The sequence below is a fragment of the Cucumis sativus genome, chromosome 5 (assembly GCF_000004075.3).
Source record: "Cucumis sativus cultivar 9930 chromosome 5, Cucumber_9930_V3, whole genome shotgun sequence".
NCBI classification, from domain to species: Eukaryota; Viridiplantae; Streptophyta; class Magnoliopsida; order Cucurbitales; family Cucurbitaceae; genus Cucumis; species Cucumis sativus.
This window is the reverse complement of record NC_026659.2, coordinates 24,208,169-24,228,750: the sequence shown is the minus strand read 5'-3', so window position 1 is coordinate 24,228,750 and position 20,582 is coordinate 24,208,169. Positions and strand designations below refer to the sequence as shown.

General features: G+C 33.1%; 2 protein-coding genes across 2 annotated transcripts; both read left to right on the top strand.

Moving 5' to 3' along the window:
* The first annotated feature begins 1,605 nt into the window (after window positions 1-1,605).
* LOC101213373 (phytochrome-associated serine/threonine-protein phosphatase) lies at window positions 1,606-7,996 on the top strand. Its single transcript, XM_004147052.3, has 10 exons — window positions 1,606-1,910; window positions 2,501-2,647; window positions 2,735-2,802; window positions 4,150-4,207; window positions 5,074-5,184; window positions 5,349-5,399; window positions 6,134-6,277; window positions 6,424-6,519; window positions 6,606-6,677; window positions 7,429-7,996. Exons 1-10 carry the CDS (start codon window positions 1,830-1,832, stop codon window positions 7,510-7,512), a joined length of 912 nt encoding a protein of 303 aa, XP_004147100.1. The 5' UTR covers window positions 1,606-1,829; the 3' UTR covers window positions 7,513-7,996.
* Window positions 7,997-13,157: 5,161 nt separating this feature from the next.
* Window positions 13,158-19,912, top strand: LOC101213609 (protease 2). The gene is made up of 11 exons (XM_004147053.3): window positions 13,158-13,531; window positions 13,715-14,001; window positions 14,095-14,289; window positions 14,890-15,236; window positions 15,658-15,949; window positions 16,545-16,703; window positions 17,142-17,507; window positions 17,933-17,998; window positions 18,186-18,234; window positions 18,642-18,765; window positions 19,457-19,912. Exons 1-11 carry the CDS (start codon window positions 13,225-13,227, stop codon window positions 19,536-19,538), a joined length of 2,274 nt encoding a protein of 757 aa, XP_004147101.1. The 5' UTR covers window positions 13,158-13,224; the 3' UTR covers window positions 19,539-19,912.
* Window positions 19,913-20,582: the final 670 nt, after the last annotated feature.

The following is a 20,582-nucleotide window of genomic DNA, read 5'->3' as shown; positions in this document are numbered from 1 at the left end:
AGTGGAATTGTCGCGGATGACAAATTGTTGAAAATATTTACAAAAGAAAAAACTTAAATAGACTATAGAAAGTTTGATAGTTTTTGTTATATTTTGTAAATGTTCTCATTATTTTGTTAATTTTGAAAATATGCTGTTTGTATATATAAAAATCTAAAATAGTATCAATTACAAACGTTCGTGTTCAAGTCTCGCTCCTTACATTTTATTTTTCCAAATTATTTATACTAATCTATAAAGCCTCTGGGATACAAAATTTGGATCCACCAATGAGTTGGTGCAACTAATATTATTTTGAAACTACTTTTATACAATCTGTCAACCGTGTATAGCTTTTATACGATTTGTCGTTAGGTGTGTGATTGATAATTTAACATTTTTATTTATAAATGTATTCAAATGACACTTGGAGTATTGAAACTATGTTTAATGTGTTTTTTTGGAGGTCATGCGTGTGGTGAATGTGTTAAATAAATATTTTAAACTTTATTAATTTAGATCATAACGACGGTTCCTCACTCTTAATATACAATGTGACTGTTAGTTTCTTACTCAACCATGCAAGTATTGACATGAAGCTATGTTTGATTTGATATATTTTTTTTTGTACAATTGATGTGTTATAGTCAAACAACAAAAACAAATCACAACCGTCGAATTAAACACAACCATACATATTAACTCAAATACATTCACGTACATAAAATTGACCAGACTATCTATTTGATCAACCATTGCACATTACGTCCACCTTACAGAAGATAATGTTTATGATATATATATATTATAATTTTTTCTTTTATCGTTGCATTTCAAACATACGACTTAGATTACCTATAGAAACCTCATAAAAAATAATTTCAAGAAGTTAAATAGTGCTTAAGTCGATCGTTAGTCAAGTGAAATAAAAAGTATAATTTGAAAAAGAATCATACTAAAGGTGCATTGGAAACCCCACCTTATTCATTTATGCTCATCTCCGGTTTGAGTTTATGAGTTTAACGACCAACTACATTGATAGCTCAAGATGGAAAAGACGCCCAAAATGAATTATGACATAGGTTTTGAGAAAGCCATGTTTGAGTATTCCTGCTTACTTCACCCCTACAAAACAATCAATATTGCACCCTACATATAATTCGTTCTTTAATCTTCTCATTCCTAACATTCAACTTCTTATTTATTTATTAAAAAAATGAAAGTCAGATATTGAATAAGAACAAGATGAATAAGAATAAACTAGAGGAAGAAACAAATCATGCAGAAAAGAACCCAAGGAGGAGTGTGAAATATAATAGAAAAAGAAAAGAAAAATCATGAAGGAGAGGAAGAGATGAGATCCAATCCCTCCTTGTTTGTGAGTGAATCGATAATTTCAAAGCAAACTCGAGTGAACACAATGTTGAATTTCACTTATGTGTTAGCTCAATTTATTTCGGTTTAAAGAGGTTGAGTTATTACATTAATATTAGTTAAGAAATATCTTTAAATAAAACGTCATCTAAAATGCACCAAAAAAATTTGTCTTATAATATTTATTTCGGTCGATCCATTAATTTTACCCAAAAAAAAAGGTTGCATTTATTTATTAATAAAAAATAAAACAAAGGCATTTCTAATTTTGTTTCGAAATAAACAAAAGGAGGGGCGGAGGGTGGGATAGATCTATTGGGTCAGCGTCGGCTCGTTCCACTGAATTTTCAATTCCAATCGCCTAATCACACCCTCCATATAATTAATCGGAGTTCTTCTCTCCTTCCCTCTCTCTCTTTAGGGTTCCATTCTCCATTGTTGCTCTTCTGCTGCTGGCAATCCGAAGACACACAGACATGGATTTGGACCAGTGGATCGCTAAGGTCAAGGAAGGCCAGCACCTTCTTGAAGACGAGCTTCAACTTCTTTGCGAATACGTATGGTTTTTTGTATTGTTTTTTTTTTTTTTTTTTACATCTCCACCACCATTTCAATCACCTGTTTACACGATTAATCTTCAAAACCTTCCGTATCTTACGATATTTAGGGTTTATACATTTTGGAAACCTCGTTTCTGTAAACCCCTTTTACGTATCTTCATTCATGCCCCGCCTTCTGCTTCTACTACCAGGGTTTAGTTTCTTCAGTTTTTTTCGGAAAATCTCTCGGGTAGTTCACTGGGTTTGTTTTTGTTGAACACCAACCAGTGCTTCGATTAGGTTTTAGAGAAATGGATGTTGAGGTTGTTGGTTGGGTTTTTGGAGATCAAATTGGGGGTGTACATGTGGAATTCTGATTGGGAATTTGTGATATGTTGGGTTTGTGCTTGTGTGTATCGACGAAGTCTTTGTTTATTAATCGAGGTTCTTAATGAGCACTTATACTATAAACGGCATTATCGGTTGAAACTTTATTATTGCTATTTTTTTCATGGGATCCTTATTAGTAGTATCCGCAGGTGATGTTAGTAAATTTGGATAACATAATGGATTGGGCTGTTAATGGGTTCCTGGTATTTACATAACAGGTAAAAGAGATCCTTATCGAGGAATCTAACGTGCAACCTGTCAACAGTCCTGTAACGGTTTGTGGTGACATTCATGGTCAGTTTCATGACCTGATGAAACTTTTTCAGACTGGAGGTCATGTGCCAGAAACAAATTATATCTTCATGGTAGGCTTTGTACTTTTTGCACAATCTGGACTTTTCATGGGAATCTCTGATTCTATGGGGTGATTAACTCTAATCATTTATTGTCAGGGTGATTTTGTTGATCGAGGTTATAACAGTCTCGAAGTTTTTACTATTCTTTTGCTTCTTAAAGCCAGGTAACGTTTTATGCATGTTTCTGGGTTCTAAAATACTCTCCGTGGTTGCAAGGCTATATAATTAATAGTTTCTCCTTTACATTTTATTTGGGGTTGAGGGATGGGGTTATTTGCCTAATTTTATGCCAATTATTAGCCGAATATAGATGTACCTGTTATTTTTGGCTATCGCTAGGTTGACAATCAATCACAAAGCAAATTTTGGCCAATGAAAGAAATAACTTTGAAAGAGATATTTTGATTAGCAACAACAAAGTTTAAATACTGCACACATCCACTCAAATGTTAGATGCCAATCTTTTGGTATATTGGTGATTTAATGGAACATATGTATCGGACAGTAACGTCTTGGTGTTTTGGTTCCTATGAGGAGAAAAAAACATAATTAATTAATCTTAGCATCAATTCAAAAGGAGATTGTACGTGGTTAGCAGCCTTCGTTCATTGCTTTGATCTATAGACTTATAGTATTCTGCTCCAGTTAATATCAAGAATTAAAATGCAGCCATTATGAGATACTTGTCTATTTATTTATTTCTTTGCAATTTTTATGAGAAGAGGGTACTTGCCTATTTTATCATTTGGTTTCATGTTTCACAACAAGGATTGCACTTATTTGTCACCTATTAGTACAGAAGAGGTGGAGGAAGGGAAAGGGCCTCATTTGGTTAGTTGTGGGGAAACCTATGAAGGAGGGGGCCCAGAGCTTGGAAATTTTCGGTTATGCAACAGAGCTTGGTTGGCTAAATGGCTTCGTGCCTTTTGCCCTTGAGCCTGAATCTTTGGGGCAGAGGATTACTGTGAGCGAACACGGCCCCTTTCCTCGTGAATGACTGGTGAAAGGGGTTAAATGACACCAAAATTTGTGGAAAGATATTTCTATTCAACTCCCTTCCTCTTCCCATCTTGTGATCTATGCTGGGGGAGGTGGTAAGGGAACATATTTTTGTGAAGGTGTGTGCCTTGTTGTGGGATCTTTGGGGGAGAGGAACAATTTAGTATTTCGTAGCATGAAAATGAACCCCAGTGAGGATTGGTCCTTGGTGAGCTTTCATGTTTCTCTTTGGGCTTTGGTTTCAAATGCTTTTTTGCAATCATTCCCTAGGCAATGTCTTGCTTAGTTCGAAACCCTTTCTTTAGTGGTGTTTTTTGTATGTCCTTGTATTCTTTTATTTTTTTCAATACAAGTAGTAGTTATTGTAAAAGGAAAAAAGGCCTATTAGTACAAAATAAGTCCTTAAAATTGATTTTGGTGTGCTTTTGGTTTTCTATTATGTTATTTGCTATGGAAATCTTTGGAAGAACAGACAGTTTCCTTTTCCTGAGTAAATTTATTTGTCGTCTTAGATACCCAGCTAACATCACACTCTTGCGAGGAAATCATGAAAGCAGACAGCTTACACAGGTTTGAATTTTCTGTTTAGTTTATTGACTTTCTGATCTTATCTTTCGTAGAAAGTAATGTATTCAAATCTTCTATATCTACAACGGTAAAGAAAGGCGATAAATCTCTGCTTTTAAGACCCACAGTGTCATTGTAAATAGTTTTAGAAATGGTAGAATTTAAGCCTTCAACAACCAATGTTCCCATTTCCGTTCAATGTTCTTTTCCTTTCTGAAACCAGAGTTGAGAAGATGCCTTAACAAAAGGCCACTGGCATTCTACAAGCCCTTATAATTTGTAAATACTATCTCCATCCTTGCATTTACTTGTATTTTCCATCAACTCACTGGCACCTCAATTCTGTCCATATTTTCATTTTTATTTTTTTGTGCGGTTGAAGAGAAATTGTGAATTAAAACTATCCTGCATTTGGACTTTTTGCATGGCCATGTCTGGATTAGTGGAAACTTTGAATATGGGGACAGACCTTGAATTCCAACCCAGTGAGGGAATAGGCTTAAAATCCGCGAGGTCATGAAATTGGGATAAGTATATATTATTCCGGACATATTTTAGTCATAGATTTAAGTTTTGTGAATAGAAGGTTTGGGTATTGTTCAATTTGGGAACAAGGATTGAATTCATCGATCTTGCCACAATGTTGCGTCCTGGTCCCAAAATGCTCTTTACATGCATTTTACACATCCATGGTCACGGTCTTTTTTGTTCTTTCTTTTCTCGTAACACTAACTTATTGAGTGCATGTTATTGCTCCATATTATATTGAAAACTTCATCTTTATACTTCCATAGCATGAATGTCGATATCGTGATGGGAAGATTTGAACTTTATTGTAATATCCTTTGGTACTGCCATTTTCTTGTTAGGTTTATGGCTTTTATGATGAGTGCCAGAGAAAGTATGGAAATGCTAATGCATGGCGGTACTGTACAGATGTTTTTGACTACTTGACTCTCTCAGCAATTATAGATGGAACCGTAACCTCTCTCTCTTGTTACTCTCCAAAGCCCCCACCCCTGGCTGTGATTTTATGTGCATATATGCAATTGATTTCATTATTGCATGAGTGTTCCTTGGGTGTTTGAGTGTTGGGTGCCCTTACATGCTTATACGTTTTTGCTTGGTTTTCTTACCATCTCAGGTTCTCTGTGTCCATGGAGGGCTCTCTCCTGATGTTCGAACCATAGATCAGGTTTCCTTATATTCTTTCAAATGACAATTTACCTTTCACTTGTCCTTTACCTTTATCCGAACACTCGTTTTATATGTAAATTTATTTACATGAAGAGGGATAAAATAGTAGAGGTTACGTATGCCTTGACAAGATAATTTGGTATGAACTGTCGAAGCTTTTATATGTGCTGGAGAAGAATTTCAGAAATTAATTGGTAGTGAGGATTGATTTGATTTTATCACGTAGAAAGTATCAAAGCAATTTGATAGGAAAGAGAGCATATATTAGTCTTAGAACTTTGGCTGTACCATTTTTTAAAGGAGTAAACCTGTTTAAGAGGTCAACGCACCCTTACAGTAGGATGGCTCCAAAAATCAATTTATGATGACTTATTGTTTGTTTATTTCCACCCTCATTCAGTAGATTGTCCAATATATTATTTCCAACCGAGACTTTCTGCATTATATATTTATATTGCAATATTAATGCACAGTTCTTTTACTGGTATTTAGATCTGTGCTGATCTCTTGAAAGAAATGAAAGGAAAAATTTATATAACTGCAGCTTGGCAATGCTTTCTGAGTACTTTCACGCACCTTACAAATCCACATTTGAAGTACTATAATGCCTGATGTGATATGATTTCCTCTATGAAATGTTGAATAATGTTTCTTAATCCTATTTGCCAATGGATCTGTTTGGAACTTTACTGGCTTGAGGCCTTTTTTCCACCATTTTTCTTCCGCTGACAGATAAGGGTGATTGATAGAAATTGTGAAATTCCGCATGAGGGGCCTTTTTGTGATCTTATGTGGAGTGATCCAGAAGATATTGAAACGTGGGCAGTTAGTCCACGAGGAGCTGGTTGGCTTTTTGGTTCCAGGGTTACTTCTGAGGTAATTTTATCTGTTTTATTGTTGAATCATACATACAGAAAAAAGAAAAAAAGAAAGAAGAGAGAGAAAAGAGAGAGAGAGAAAGGAAAAAAAGAATTAAACCATACAATTTCCTACACAGCTTATGCGGATTTTGATTATTGCAGTTCAATCACATCAATAACCTTGATTTGGTTTGTCGAGCACATCAACTTGTACAAGAAGGTCTCAAGTATATGTTTCAGGATAAAGGCCTTGTGACTGTAAGATTTAGAGCAGAAGTTATTGTCTCTGTATAATGATAAGACTTTTTCTGGTTGATTGGGTCATTTGGTTCTTGAATTTGCAGGTATGGTCTGCTCCAAATTATTGTTATCGTTGTGGGAATGTAGCTTCTATATTGAGCTTTAATGAGAATATGGTGAGTGCTCACTTTCGTGATATGATTTTGTATTTTGAAAGAATAGAAGTATTGGCCCTTCGGTGTTCTAATCTGCTGAAGCACTATTCCGTTATGATTTTGATGACATTTACCTTTTCAATATTTTTTCCATTATAACAATAAATAGACATCAAATATTTCCAATCTCACCTTGGAGAACCTCACCCCAAAAGCCAGCTGTTGGGTGGGAGAGCCAAGCCACTTAAGTACCACGTTGGTCATCCCATTCTAACCAACGTGGGACAAAGACATCTCATAATACCTTGGTTCCTAACCATAACCTATCGCTTGAAAGCCAACGTCCCTGTGGCTACTCCGGCAATACTTCACTCGGCCACACCTGGTCAGAACCCTTCGCTGGGTCCACTTCGAAACGTCGACAATCGATATCATTATTAGGTACTTGAGCACCTTGGAAAACCACGCTCCAAAAATCAGCTGCCTATAATACCCTGGTTCTCAACACTCTCCCACATTTCATTGTCCAGGGGTCCCGACCCATTGAATAACTTCTCCATTTTTAGAGTTTGAACTCTCGAGTGACTACTCTTCCTCTAAATAAAGTATTTTAATTACCATTAATAGTAATGGCTTTAGCGGTATTGACACGACTTCCGTCCCAATAGGTTGGTGGTTCAGCCCCCCACCTCACAGTTGTACTAAAAGTTTTAGAATATGCTTTCACTTGCAAGTTTCTTATTCAACAATGCGTTTTTTTAACTTCAAACAGGAAAGAGAGGTGAAGTTCTTCACTGAGACAGAGGAGAATAATCAGATGAGAGGCCCAAGAACAGGAGTTCCATACTTCTTATGATAAAGGGGGGTTGATTGTTGGCCATATTTGTGAAAGTATCAAGCTATCATGATCGGGCAATATGATCTCTTTAACAAGGATACCTTGAATTTGTTGTTTGCAGGTAGATCATTGTTCAGCTTGGGTGGATATTTCCTCCTAGGCTGATAAAGATAGATATTTTGGGCTGTGAATTACGTTGGCAGTAGGTAATTTATTTATTCAGCAGTTTGATTTCAGAGTATGTTTCTTGTTGGGACCGCTTTACATTCATTTGTGTATTACTATTGAAAAAAAAGGAAGGAAAATCTCAACCACAGCCACGCTTGTGCATTATACTGCCTGTTGAGCATGTTTTGAGAAGTCAGATTCGACATTAATCAATGTAGAAAGTATGTAGGGATGAGATTAATCTTGTTTGTGTTACTTCTGAAACACCATAGTTTGTATCTTTTTGGACCTCTATGGCTTCCTTTCTCTATTTTCATGACATTAAATTTTGTTTTGTCTAGCTTGCTTGAAACAACTTTTCAAGTGTTTAAAAATAGTTAAAAAGCCTTTACATTTGAAGTTTTCTTAGTCAACTTCCGACAGTAGTACTTCTTGGGAGATTCTACATGTCCTTCTGATTAATGTGCATAATTAAAATATCAAATGCTTTATTGGATAATCTAGACTGAGAATTGTGCAGCCAAGGGTAGAAGCCAAAAAAGAAAAGGATAACAAAGGTATGTTTGAAAACAAAGTCTTAGTCAAAAGGGTATATCTGCACTCTTTTTTCTTGTAAGCTGAAGGTATTATTAAAAGGTCACTGTTCACTTTCAAGTATTAGAAAGCTTTCTGCTGCTGAACTTTTGGTATCGAGGGTGTGATGTGAGTGATTTTAAAATGGTTAAATTCGTTTTCAAACTACTCTTTAATCATATAAAATCAATTTTATGATATGAAAATTGTGCTTAGAAATCTGTACTAAAACATTAAATTGAATTTACATTATTAAATGCATGATTCGGAGTGATTCTGAACATGACATGTGGTTTATAGTGATTTTAAGATCATTTCTTAACATGATTTTATAATAATTGATGATTTTGTCCATCTTGATATGAAAACGAATTAAACTTAATGCATTCTAGTTGAGATGATAGGTAGTAGGCAATGGGCAAAGAAGCCATTTGTAGCTGATTTGGATGCATGCTTAGACAAACGATAAAATAAAATGAAAATTCTTATGCCCCATCTAGAGTACTTTGTGATGATCCGTGAGAACTTTCTTACTATTAATGGTTAAAAGGCAAAAATTTACTATTGTTTGATGTTTTTCTCATTCTTTTTTATTTTTGGATCTTAGTCAAATTCTGAATGGCGTGTGAACTTTCTTACTATTATCTTGTTTGTTTAGTAACTTTCAAATCCCTCTCAGTAGGCTTTTTTTAGTTAGCAATAAAGACATAATAATTATAAGAAAGTTATTGGAGTAGTTGAAATGTGAGTATTTTGGTAAGAAATGTGATTGATGCAACTGACAAGCAGTAAACCTCTCTTTAATTATATTGGTTAATCAAACAAGTGATTGTTTATTTTATCCATCCAATTATTCAAGTGGTCAAAATATTGTTAGATTATATTTGTTATCTGTATATCATTTTTTCTAAAATTATTATATTTTAATAAAAGAAATACTTTAGTTTAAATTATATCTTCAAAAGTTTTGTTCCAACCATTAAAGTTCGTTCCAAGACAACTTTACATGTTTTCTCTTTTTGCATTTTTAATTAAGTTTAAAGTACAAGAATTTTGTATTAGTTTATTTGAATAAATCTAAACGAATACATGACAAATTAAGTGCATCATCACAGTTTATTAATTAATTATGTTGTACTTTCATTTGAATATACTCTTAGTTAATTTACACAAAATTACTCAAAAGTAACTCATAAACCTACACAAGCTCAATAATTGAAAAAACAATTCCCTTCAAAATCAAAATGAAACATTTTAACATTTATAGATATAATTGAGACCAACTTTAACATATTTTTTATATAACCAATGTATATATATATATATAAATATGACATCATAGATGCATAAATGGTAAGTAGGTCTATAGCCTTTTTCCTCTTTGTAATAAAAGACAATAATTATACGTGTGGTTGGTGATAGGATGATAGGGTTTTGGGATATTTTTGAGTAACCAATAAACAGTGAACTGACAAGGATGGCTTGAAGAAGAATTAACATTATCCCATTGTCCCATCAATACTCAATTATTAGAGGAAGGAAACTACGTGGCCCAATGCCCAAAGTTCATCCATGTGCTCCATTCTTTACCATATCTTTTCTTAATTATATTATAAAGAGATACTTCAAATCTTTTCTAGTTTGCTTTCAAATTATGTTTCATGTATTCATGAATGGAATTGAGGTGGATATTAAATATTTATGATATCTTTACTCTCTTTGTAAATGCTTGTAAAACAAACAAAAAAAATAGTACCAAATTAGTTTAATATGATGGTAAGTTTTGGAGTAAAACAACTCAATTATTAATCAAACAAAATTTATAAATTTTGTGACTTTAAGAAAATAACTATCGACATTGATGTTTAATTAATATATCAGTAAAATAAAAATATCTATATTCATATGTTAATCTGTGAAAATTAATATCAGATTTTAAATTTTTACATGTTTTAAAATCTTTGGAGTAGAAAGGTTGAACGAAAAGTGGCATGGAGTAAAGAGATTGCTAGATTGTTGAATGAGATCAAGTAAGTATTTTAAAGTTATTTTTTCTTACTAAATTAAGCATCACGATCAAGTTGCATTGTTTCACATTAGTGTTTTGTCTAGTATTATATAGTACTTCAACATTCAAAAGTAAAATTGAAACATTGTGAATGGTGAAAAATGATAAACAATAAATAACATGTTCGGTTGTTGGTGGATTTTGAAATCAATGTAAAGAGAGTCAAAGAAGAGTAAAAGGATGACTAAAGGAACGAGCCTAGAAACAAATTGGGTTTGGTCGCCCTCGACCGAACATAGTCTAGGCCTTAAAGGAAGAAACCCTAACACATTTGATAAGAATGTTAGGTCGGTTGACCTCAGTCCAAAGAAGAGTTGCACGAAATTAGTCCACAATTTAAGACAAGAAAAGAGATACGATGGATGAAAATGGACTCAAGAACAATAATGGAATGTTAAGCCAAACTTGCGAGATTGGCCTTGGCCTCCTTGACCAAAGATGAGGCAGATGTCAACTTTTCTATTCAATGATCATATCATATTGTAGCCTAGTTAGGTCGTGGAAAGATAATGGGTACAGGTTGAAGTCCAACCCAATCTCCTCAACCTTGACCTCGAGCAATGATTAGTTAGGACGAGGTCGAAGTCGACCTTCTCCATTTGGCTCATTCAACTTGAGATAACCTATATCTTATATACGATTAGTAAACTCATATCCTAATCCTGGTTGAACAAAAGATAAACCCTAGCTCAAATTCTCTATAAATACACAATTTATGGCACTCCATATGAGTTAACTCATACTTTCGATTTTTTCTTTATCTATAATTCTCTTTCTGACTAGGTGTTAGAGTTCGTTTTATTTGTTTTGCAAATCCGCTCTCCCTTAAATTATAAAATTCAAATGGTGAAAATTAGATGCTTTTTCATTAATCGAAATTTGGTATGAATATGTTGATAGATTTTCCCCCCAATTTAGCTATAAAATACTATTAATTTAGCTATGCACAAACTTTTTCTTATTGTGTAGTTTTATGCCTTTAGGGTTAATTTCATTATCGTGGTTGATTTAAAGGAAAAAATTAATTTGAATTAAAGATCTCTTGTTCTCAAATACTAACCGTTCCAGTTGATCTGAATTCATGCGTGACTTATTTACTATTACAATCCTGTAACTTTTTTCGATATTGGTGAAAGAAATATGTTTGTGAGCCTCACATGTTTCTATATTGTGGATAACTATGCAATTTGACACTGCTTGCTGCCTTCTTGGAGCATTTTCCAAGAATTAATCATGCAAACTATATAATATAATTCTTATTTATATAATTTGTATTATTCATGCCTATTTATAAATGGTTAATTTATACGTATTCAACAAAACTAACAAATACGTGCAATCTCTCTAACAAGATATTAAAACCTATAAAGCTACAAATCGTATTGTCATAAATTTTAAATTTGTCTTTGTTGGTTTTAAAATTTCGCGTCATCTTTTTCATAAAGTTTTTTTTGTTCTTTTATTCTTTTTTCACTACACGATTGAGTACCAATATCTAAATGGTCAGTTGTCTATTCCACATAGATAGAGATATACTATTATCACTAATAGATCATTTATATTATATACAATATCGTTTAGACTAGATACAGTGGTACAAGATCGTCTAGATTTGGTACAAATTGTTTTTTCGTGCATGTGATCGATTATGTAGGATATTTTTGTTATTCTACATTGTGCGCGTGTGGACCTTTTTTAAAAAGATTATTCCATACCATATAAATGTTTTCGTCATTTGTTCACTTTTTAAAAAACTCCTTTCACTTCATATAAAAAACTTTTTTTTTAAAAAAAAATAAACCAAGAAGACCAAGAAGAGATTTCAAACCCTTAATTATTATATTTTAATATTTTAATATTCTTACGTAAGGCTCAATTTTCTCCTTCTTTATTTCTTAAAAAGCTGAAAAAAAAATGTTATTTTCACCTTTTAGGGTTGGAAAATGTGAAACTATAAGATTTATATATTTAAGTGATAAGTTATCTTTCTCATCCCTCACTCAATAAAAAATTAGGAATAGTTACAAATTTAGCCATTAAATTCAAATTAATTAAATATATAGCACAAATTCAAAAATTTGCAAATATAGCAAAATTTGTCAAATTCTATCAATAATAGACCATGTTGCAAATATTGGGCTATTACCGATATACTATATAAAATCTATAGCGATACAAGTATAGTGATAGTTTTGCTATATTTGTAATTTTTTTAAAATGTTACTATATTTTTAATTATTATTGCTAAAATAGTCATCTATTGCAGTTTTCCAAAAAAATATTCTTAGAACTTTATTATTTATTAAGTTTATAATAGTACCTTTCAATTTTGTTTTTCTTAAATCACTATTTGACTTAATAACTTAATAACAACGATCTACCAAACATCTTGAATAATACCTCAAACATCTTGAATAATACCTCTTTGATAACATCTTAAATTATCTATTAAACTAAAAAACTTAAACGAACGAGGAAAAATAAATTAAATATGATATCTAACAAATAGAACCCTAAATTTTAAAGAGTTCAATTTAAATTTTACTAATCATCGACGAAATTTATAATTTAATATATATTTTTATTAAAAATATATTTAAAATCAATAAAATAAATTAAAATATTGACTGTGGTCTATTATTGAATTGATAGATCGAATCTAAATATTTTGTTAATTTTGTTATTTTTAAAAATTTATTTTTATGTTACAATAAACAAAACATCGTTTTCTTATCCAATAAATATAGTATTTATTTTGATATGATTATGAGTTAAAATTGACATATATTGTTGATTTTTTTTTATAAAAAATATTTTCTACAATTATAGTTTCAAATTATATAAATGGAGAAATATTGAAAGCATAAAAAAGAGAAAAATTGTGATATTTAGAACAGTTTGAGAAGAAACCGTTGACTGAAATGACGCCTTTGCAACAAAACGGCATATTTGGAATACTTAGAAGAAGCTTCGTTCTCTTTATTCCCGTACTCTACCTTTCGCCGGTACTTCCGTCGGCAGCTTCATTCCGTCATTTCCGATCACCGGTTGCCACAATGAATCAATCTCACTCTCCTCCGGTCGCCAACAAGGTGGAGCATAAAATGGAGTTGTTCGGAGACGTAAGGATCGACAACTATTACTGGTTACGTGACGATTCTCGCTCGAATCCTGATGTCCTTTCGTATCTGCGGGAGGAGAATCGCTATACCGATTCCGTCATGTCCGGTGAACTCTAGTTTACATTTTCATTTCGGTTCTTGAGTTTTTTTTTTTGGTTACTACGTGAGAAATTTATGAATCAGTGATATGGTAGCGTTGATTTGATTTGAATGAGAGTAACGTCGTTTGATTTATCGATTGCTGATGATTTGTGTGTAATCTGGATTTTTTCTTTATTAAACGATATAGGAACAAAGAAAGTGGAAGACCAGATTTTTAGTGAGATAAGAGGACGAATCAAGGAGGATGATATAACTGTGCCTGAACGGAAAGGTTCTTACTATTACTATGAGAGGACTTTGGAAGGGAAAGAATATGTTCAATACTGTAGGCGTTTTGTTCCTCGTGGTGAAGAAGAAGCTATATCTGTGCACGATACCATGCCCACTGGACCTAATGCTCCTCCGGAGCATGTTATACTGGATGAAAATGTTAAGGCCGAGAATCAATCTTACTACTCCATTGGTTGCTTTGAGGTATTGTAAAGACGGAACTGCTTCAGAATTTGATCACGTTTTCTCTTGAACAAAATTTTGATTCAAGGATCTTTATCGTCGTTTCTTCTCCAGGTTAGTCCAAACAACAAGCTAGTGGCGTATGCAGAAGACACTAAAGGAGATGAAATCTACACGGTTTATATAATCGATGCCGAGACTGGGGCTCCTGTGGGAAAGCCTCTTGTAGGTGTGACCTCGTATCTCAAATGGGCTGGGGATGATGCTTTAGTTTACATCACAATGGATGAGATTCTTCGACCTGATAAGGTGATTTACTGATTTTCTACCCTACATTCTGTACTTCTCATGGCTTTGACTGTTGTTTTCTCATTGGAAAAACAATTACTATCATGGGGTCTATAATCAAATAGGTCTCTTCATTTGTGGAATTAAAATATGAAGAAGACCAAATAAGTAAAAATCAATTTTAATCGAGGAGGAAATAATATTGCAAGGTCTTGAAGAGGACCTCCTAGACCATCCCGTCGATATCTGCATATGTCATCAGTTATTGTTGATTGTTCTGTGCATTCAGAATCGCCTTCTAATGATATTGTAGGTTGTTTCAGTAAAATGAAAATTCCTTACATACCATTAAATAGCTTGCATTCCTCTAGTTTTTCATTTGTAGTACTGATATATAGATTATAGTATCCTTATAATTTGATATCAGAAGAGTGGAGGCAGAGGAGTTTTTAGAGTTGTAAAGAGCGCTGCTCGAAGTACAAATTTTTGGTGAAAATACATTCAGTATCTGCATTCTGATGTTCCCAGTAATATTATTGTCGAACTTCAAATTGATAATTTCTTTTCAACGTTTTCAGAATTTTAGATGTTGATCTAGTAAATATTTTCCTCTTTCAATAGGCATGGTTACATAAACTGGGAACAGAGCAGTCAATGGACACCTGCCTTTATCATGAAAAGGATGACATGTTCTCTCTTGATCTTGAAGCTTCTGAGAGCAAGAAGTATTTGTTTATTGCATCTGAAAGTAAATTTACTCGGTTCAACTTTTATCTTGATGTATCAAGGCCCGAAGATGGGCTTGTTGTCTTGACACCTAGAGTGGATGGAATTGACACTTATCCCAGTCATCGTGGAAATCATTTTTTTATCCTGAGACGAAGTGAGGAGATTTTTAATTCAGAAGTAGTAGCTTGCCCTCTTGATAATACATCAGCTACCACAGTTATTCTTCCGCACAGGGAAAGGTAGTGTTTCGAATTCTTTTATGATAATTGATGATTGACCTGATGGTATTATGTGAAGTTGAAACCCAATTGAAAGTGATGAGCTGATAGTTAATGACTTGAATCAACGAGCTTTAAAAGAAATCTTTGTCGGAACTTGGTGTTTATTTATTTAATTTGTTTGAAATATGTTAGGGTAGCTATTTTTATAAAATGAAAGACCCAACTGATCTATATCTAGGAGTGTAAGAAAAGAAAAGACAAGCTGAACTATAGCAAGGATTTTCATGTTCATTCGCTCTGACGTTTGGTACGTTGTTGGATTTATTCAACAAATTTAAATCTTATTGTGCTGTGAATCTGATTTTTTCTATACGAAATGTTAGAAGTTTCTTGATTAGCTAGTTATTGGGGCTTATGAAGTTGTTTGAATACTGTTCAGTGTGAAAATCCAGGAAATCGAACTATTTCTTAACCACATCGTCATATTGGAACGTGAAGATGGTCTACCAAAAGTTGTTGTCTATAGCCTTCCAGATATTGGAGAACCACTTAAAACCCTTGAAGGAGGACGAGCTGTGGATTTTGCTGATGCGACTTATTCAGTGGATGCTTTAGAATCAGAATTCTCTTCTAGTATTTTACGGTTTTGTTACAGCTCAATGAAGACACCCCCCTCTACATATGATTATGATATGAAAACAGGAGTTTCCGTTCTAAAGAAAGTTGAAACAGTAAGTAGTTCCACAATCATGGTTATGTTGTTCTCTTATGACCGGGATTGCCTCTAGGTTTAAATGAATTATTGTTAACCTTTAAATGTGATATTTTCAAATTTCCTGGTCATATTAGAAAAATATATATAAACCAGATATGAATTTCTATTCTCTGTTTTCTCAACCTAGTACTACCCATTTGTGGCTAGGAGTATATTTCATTTATGTATCTAGTCTTTCTAAAACCAGTGCTAACTTCAACTTTGAGTACATCCTTTTGCTTCCTTTGTTTCTTTTTCTTTCACTTCTTACGATTAAGAATTTTTATTCCCTATATGCTAGTGATGGTTTAGAAAAATCTTCCGCCTGTCTCTTAGTTGATTTTATGCCTTTTCATCGTCCGTTTTTTGTTGTTGTTGTTGAGAATTCTTGTTGTCTAGCGAATATAAAAAGTCTCCTCTTTTCATCGTCCGTTTTTTGTTGTTGTTGTTGTTGAGAATTCTTGTTGTCTAGCGAATATAAAAAGTCTCCTCCTTACCTTTCCTTCCCCCCAGGAGGATTTGAATTAATTCATCTTACTGTAACGTAGTGAAATTTCCACAAATTTTCTCAGGTGTTGGGAGGTTTTGATTCTAATAAATATGTCACAGAGAGGAAATGGGCAACTGCTTTAGATGGCACTAAAGTTCCCCTATCAATTGTTTACCGAAAGGATCTAGTGAAACTGGATGGTTCAGACCCACTTCTACTTTACGGCTATGGTTCTTATGAGGTAACAAGTCTTGTGTTAATTAGACTCTATACGGATCTCAGGAACTCGAAGTTATTTTAAATTGAAAGAGTGTTTTTGTTTCCTGGGGACTACTCCCCCTATGAGTCAGAGTTTCTTTAATGGAGCTTCAAATAACGTGATTATAAATTTATAAGTTATTTTCCTGTTTTAATTGATTTATCAAAATTTCCAATTCTGAAATATTTATTTCTGCATTGTAATGGATTCTTTGAGGATCTATGTTTCGTTTTGATGTCCAGTGTTTTTGCTATAATTACGATCTCTGCGTTGCTAATTTACAGTTCTTAAACGTTTGAGGACATGAACTTGTACCTGAATCTTTTTGTTTACTTTTTTCTTGTCACTTAATTGAGTTTTGAATTGTAACAATGATGGTACATGAACCTGATCTCGAAGTGAATTTCATTCTTTGAACAGTATTGCATAGACCCTAGTTTCAAGGCATCAAGGATATCTTTGTTAGACAGAGGTTTTATTTATGTAATAGCTCACATTCGCGGGGGTGGTGAAATGGGGAGGCAGTGGTATGAAAATGGAAAGTTACTGAAGAAAAAAAATACATTCACGGATTTTATTTCTTCTGCTGAATACTTGATCGAGAATAAATACTGTTCAAAGGAAAAACTATGCATCAATGGAAGAAGTGCTGGTGGTTTGCTTATTGGTGCTGTTATAAATATGAGGCCAGATTTGTTCAAAGCTGCAATTGCTGGGGTACCTTTTGTAGACGTTCTAACGACCATGCTTGATCCCACAATTCCTCTTACAACTTCGGAGTGGGAGGTAAATCTTCCCTAGCTAGTGTACCTTTCGCAATTCTGTAGGTGACATGCAGTGAATTAGTGCAATTCCTTGGTCAGTACTTAAATAGACAAGTTAAGGACTCTTTAACTTTAGCGGCATTGGCTCAAAATCACTTTTGAGTCCCCAAATTATGGTGCCATTTTGAACTAGAGTCCAATGTAGGATAGGCAGTTATCAGTTTAACAATATTATGTATTGAAAAAAACAAAAGGGTGGAAAGTGTCCCTGTTTGTAGCACGGTTCCTAACATACGAGATTTTCTTTTGACTCTGTAAATATCTTTACTTATCCATTATCTTCTTTTTTCACTTTTTTCAACTGTCGTTTACTGAAAATATGTTGTATAACTAATTGCAGCGCCTATTCTTTTTGACTTGCCACTTACCTTCTTTTGAATTCTGCAGGAATGGGGTGACCCTAGGAAGGAGGAATTCTACTTTTACATGAAATCATATTCTCCGGTTGACAATGTACGCACCTCACTATTTTTTAATTAACATATTCTGTTTCAGCCATTTCCATCTAATCAATCATCCCCCTTGATCGCAACTTGATTTTGGATCATTTGACTGTGTCCGTGCTTATGTGTTTCATAATTCATAGAATATTTTCAAACTTTTGTTTTGATTAAGACATGACTTTATCTTAATGTTTCAGGTTAAGGCTCAAAATTATCCGGACGTACTTATTACTGCCGGCTTAAACGGTAAGTGTGATGGCTTAAAACTTCAATTCGAGTAGAGCCCCAATCAATTTTCCTGTTTCTTTATCCCGTGCACACATTCATTCTTCATATCCAGAATAGACAAGGTCACAAGGAGATTGATGAATATATGGATGTCTGGGAGTGATTTTGGTCACGTTGAAAATCATTCTAAAGCATGCTTTTACACTTAAAATTAGATTAATATTTCATTTTATGCTTTTAAATGTAATTTTCATATCATAAAAAATAATTAATTTTATTTGAATGATGAAAAAGCATCTTTTACAATGATTTTAAAAATGTTAAAAGTGGTTTTAATCCTTTCAAAATCACACTCCAGGTGTGCCCAATCAAACATTCCTTCAAAATGTTAAATCCTTTTTTTGGTCCATTGGTCTATGTGGCAGATCCACGTGTCTTATATTCAGAACCGGCTAAGTTTGTGGCAAAATTAAGGGCTACGAAGACTGATAATAATCTTCTGCTTTTCAAATGTGAACTTGGTGCTGGACATTTTTCAAAATCAGGAAGGTAATTATTCGATTGTTGATTTCTTTTGTGGGCTTCGTGATCTGTGTTTTCTTTCTTGTTTGTATCTCCTCTCTTTTTGTTGCATGTGTGCCTTTTCTTCTTCCTCAACATGATTATAAAATTATTTCTTATTTAATTGATGATATTCACTGCTGCCTTTTTTATTTGTAACTCTACGGTACACATGGAGAAGAAACATTGTTTTGATCTCTGTTATGATTTCTCACTTCATATTCATATACCTGTAACTTTTTTGGTAGAACTTTATTATTTTTCATACTAGTGTAGGACTTTTTTATGAAGTATGAAGAAAAGAAAGAAAAAGCTATTCTAAAACAGACCTTTAGTTAGGTCTTATTCTCTTGGATTTAAGTCATTTTCTTAATTTATGTAGGACTCCTTTTTGTAGAGTGGTTTTTTTTTAATACTTTGTATGTTCATTCATTTCTCTGAGTTTCTATTATTTTTTTTTTGCAAAAGTTGGCCACTCGTGATAATAAACTTAGGAAAAGATAAAGGAAAACAACCTTGAGAATACAAAAAGAACATCTTTACATTAATCTTTTGTTATTAAAAAAATAAAGAGCTCATCCTTCGTTGTTAGGGGTCGATGTTCTGGAGCATTTAAAAGATACTTACATTTTCTGGTTTTTGATTTATTATTATTATTATTCTTTTGCTGCCATTTCAGATTTGAGAAGCTTCAAGAGGATGCATTCACATACGCTTTTATACTGAAGTCTCTTAACATGATTCCAGCAGTCGGAAATTGAGCAGAAAAAGCTGCTCCCTTGTTGGTACACTTTTTTCATTCTTCTATTGACCTTTTTAGTGAAAAATCTTTCTTTACTACAAAAAGGGTCATGTTTGTACTGTTCTTCATTACCTTACCATTAGATAACCTATGCTATTTTAAGATAACTAGTTAGCATTCATGTGCTTTTGCACCAACATTTTTAGAAATTCAAACTAGTTTACTATTCTCTCAATAACATTTGAGAATGTAACCAAAGTGAGATATTGGTTAGGAAATTGAAAGTCCAACTATATATCGGTATTGGTATTAGGTCTCTTGGGTAAAACTTAAAACCAAAGACTATGGGGGAACATTTTCTATACTACGGGAGTAGGAAAAAATTTCGTACCACTTCTAGTTATTTTGTGTCACATTAACACACTTTTAAAAATAAAACAGAGCCCACTGCATTAGCGTGTGGTACACAAATATTTATGAAGACAAATTTATAGTGTTCACAAGGAAGTAGTACTCTCGCAGTACTGAGAAGACCACGTTTGTTTTATGGGAAGTCATGCTTGGGTTTTGACTCGGATAAAAGTTTCTATGTTTGTTTTATGGATTTTGAAACTTGAGAACTTAAAAATGTTTTTTGAACCAAGAGATTCTTCACTTGAACCCTTTGATTTTTTTTTTCAAGGGATATTTTGTTTGAAGAGAGTTAAAAGACGTGATTTGGATGTGTTTAATACGTTTTTATTATTTTATGAAAAATATTTAGTTGGATCTAACTTTGTAAAAACTCTTGTTAGATTGGATTTTTTTGTTTCTTTTATCTTTTTTACTTTGTGGTTGATGGACATTCATGAACATGAATATAGTCTAGCTTCATCCACGAGTTAAAAAAGTTTATAAATAGGCATGTGATTTGATGGTCTTGACTCCAATAAATATATTACACTTTACATTCTTAATATTTATTGTGCAATTACCCTAAAAATATATTACATGTTTCCACCATTGCTAAAAGATAAAAGATAATTAATTGTACATTTTAATTGATGACTGTATGAAAAATATA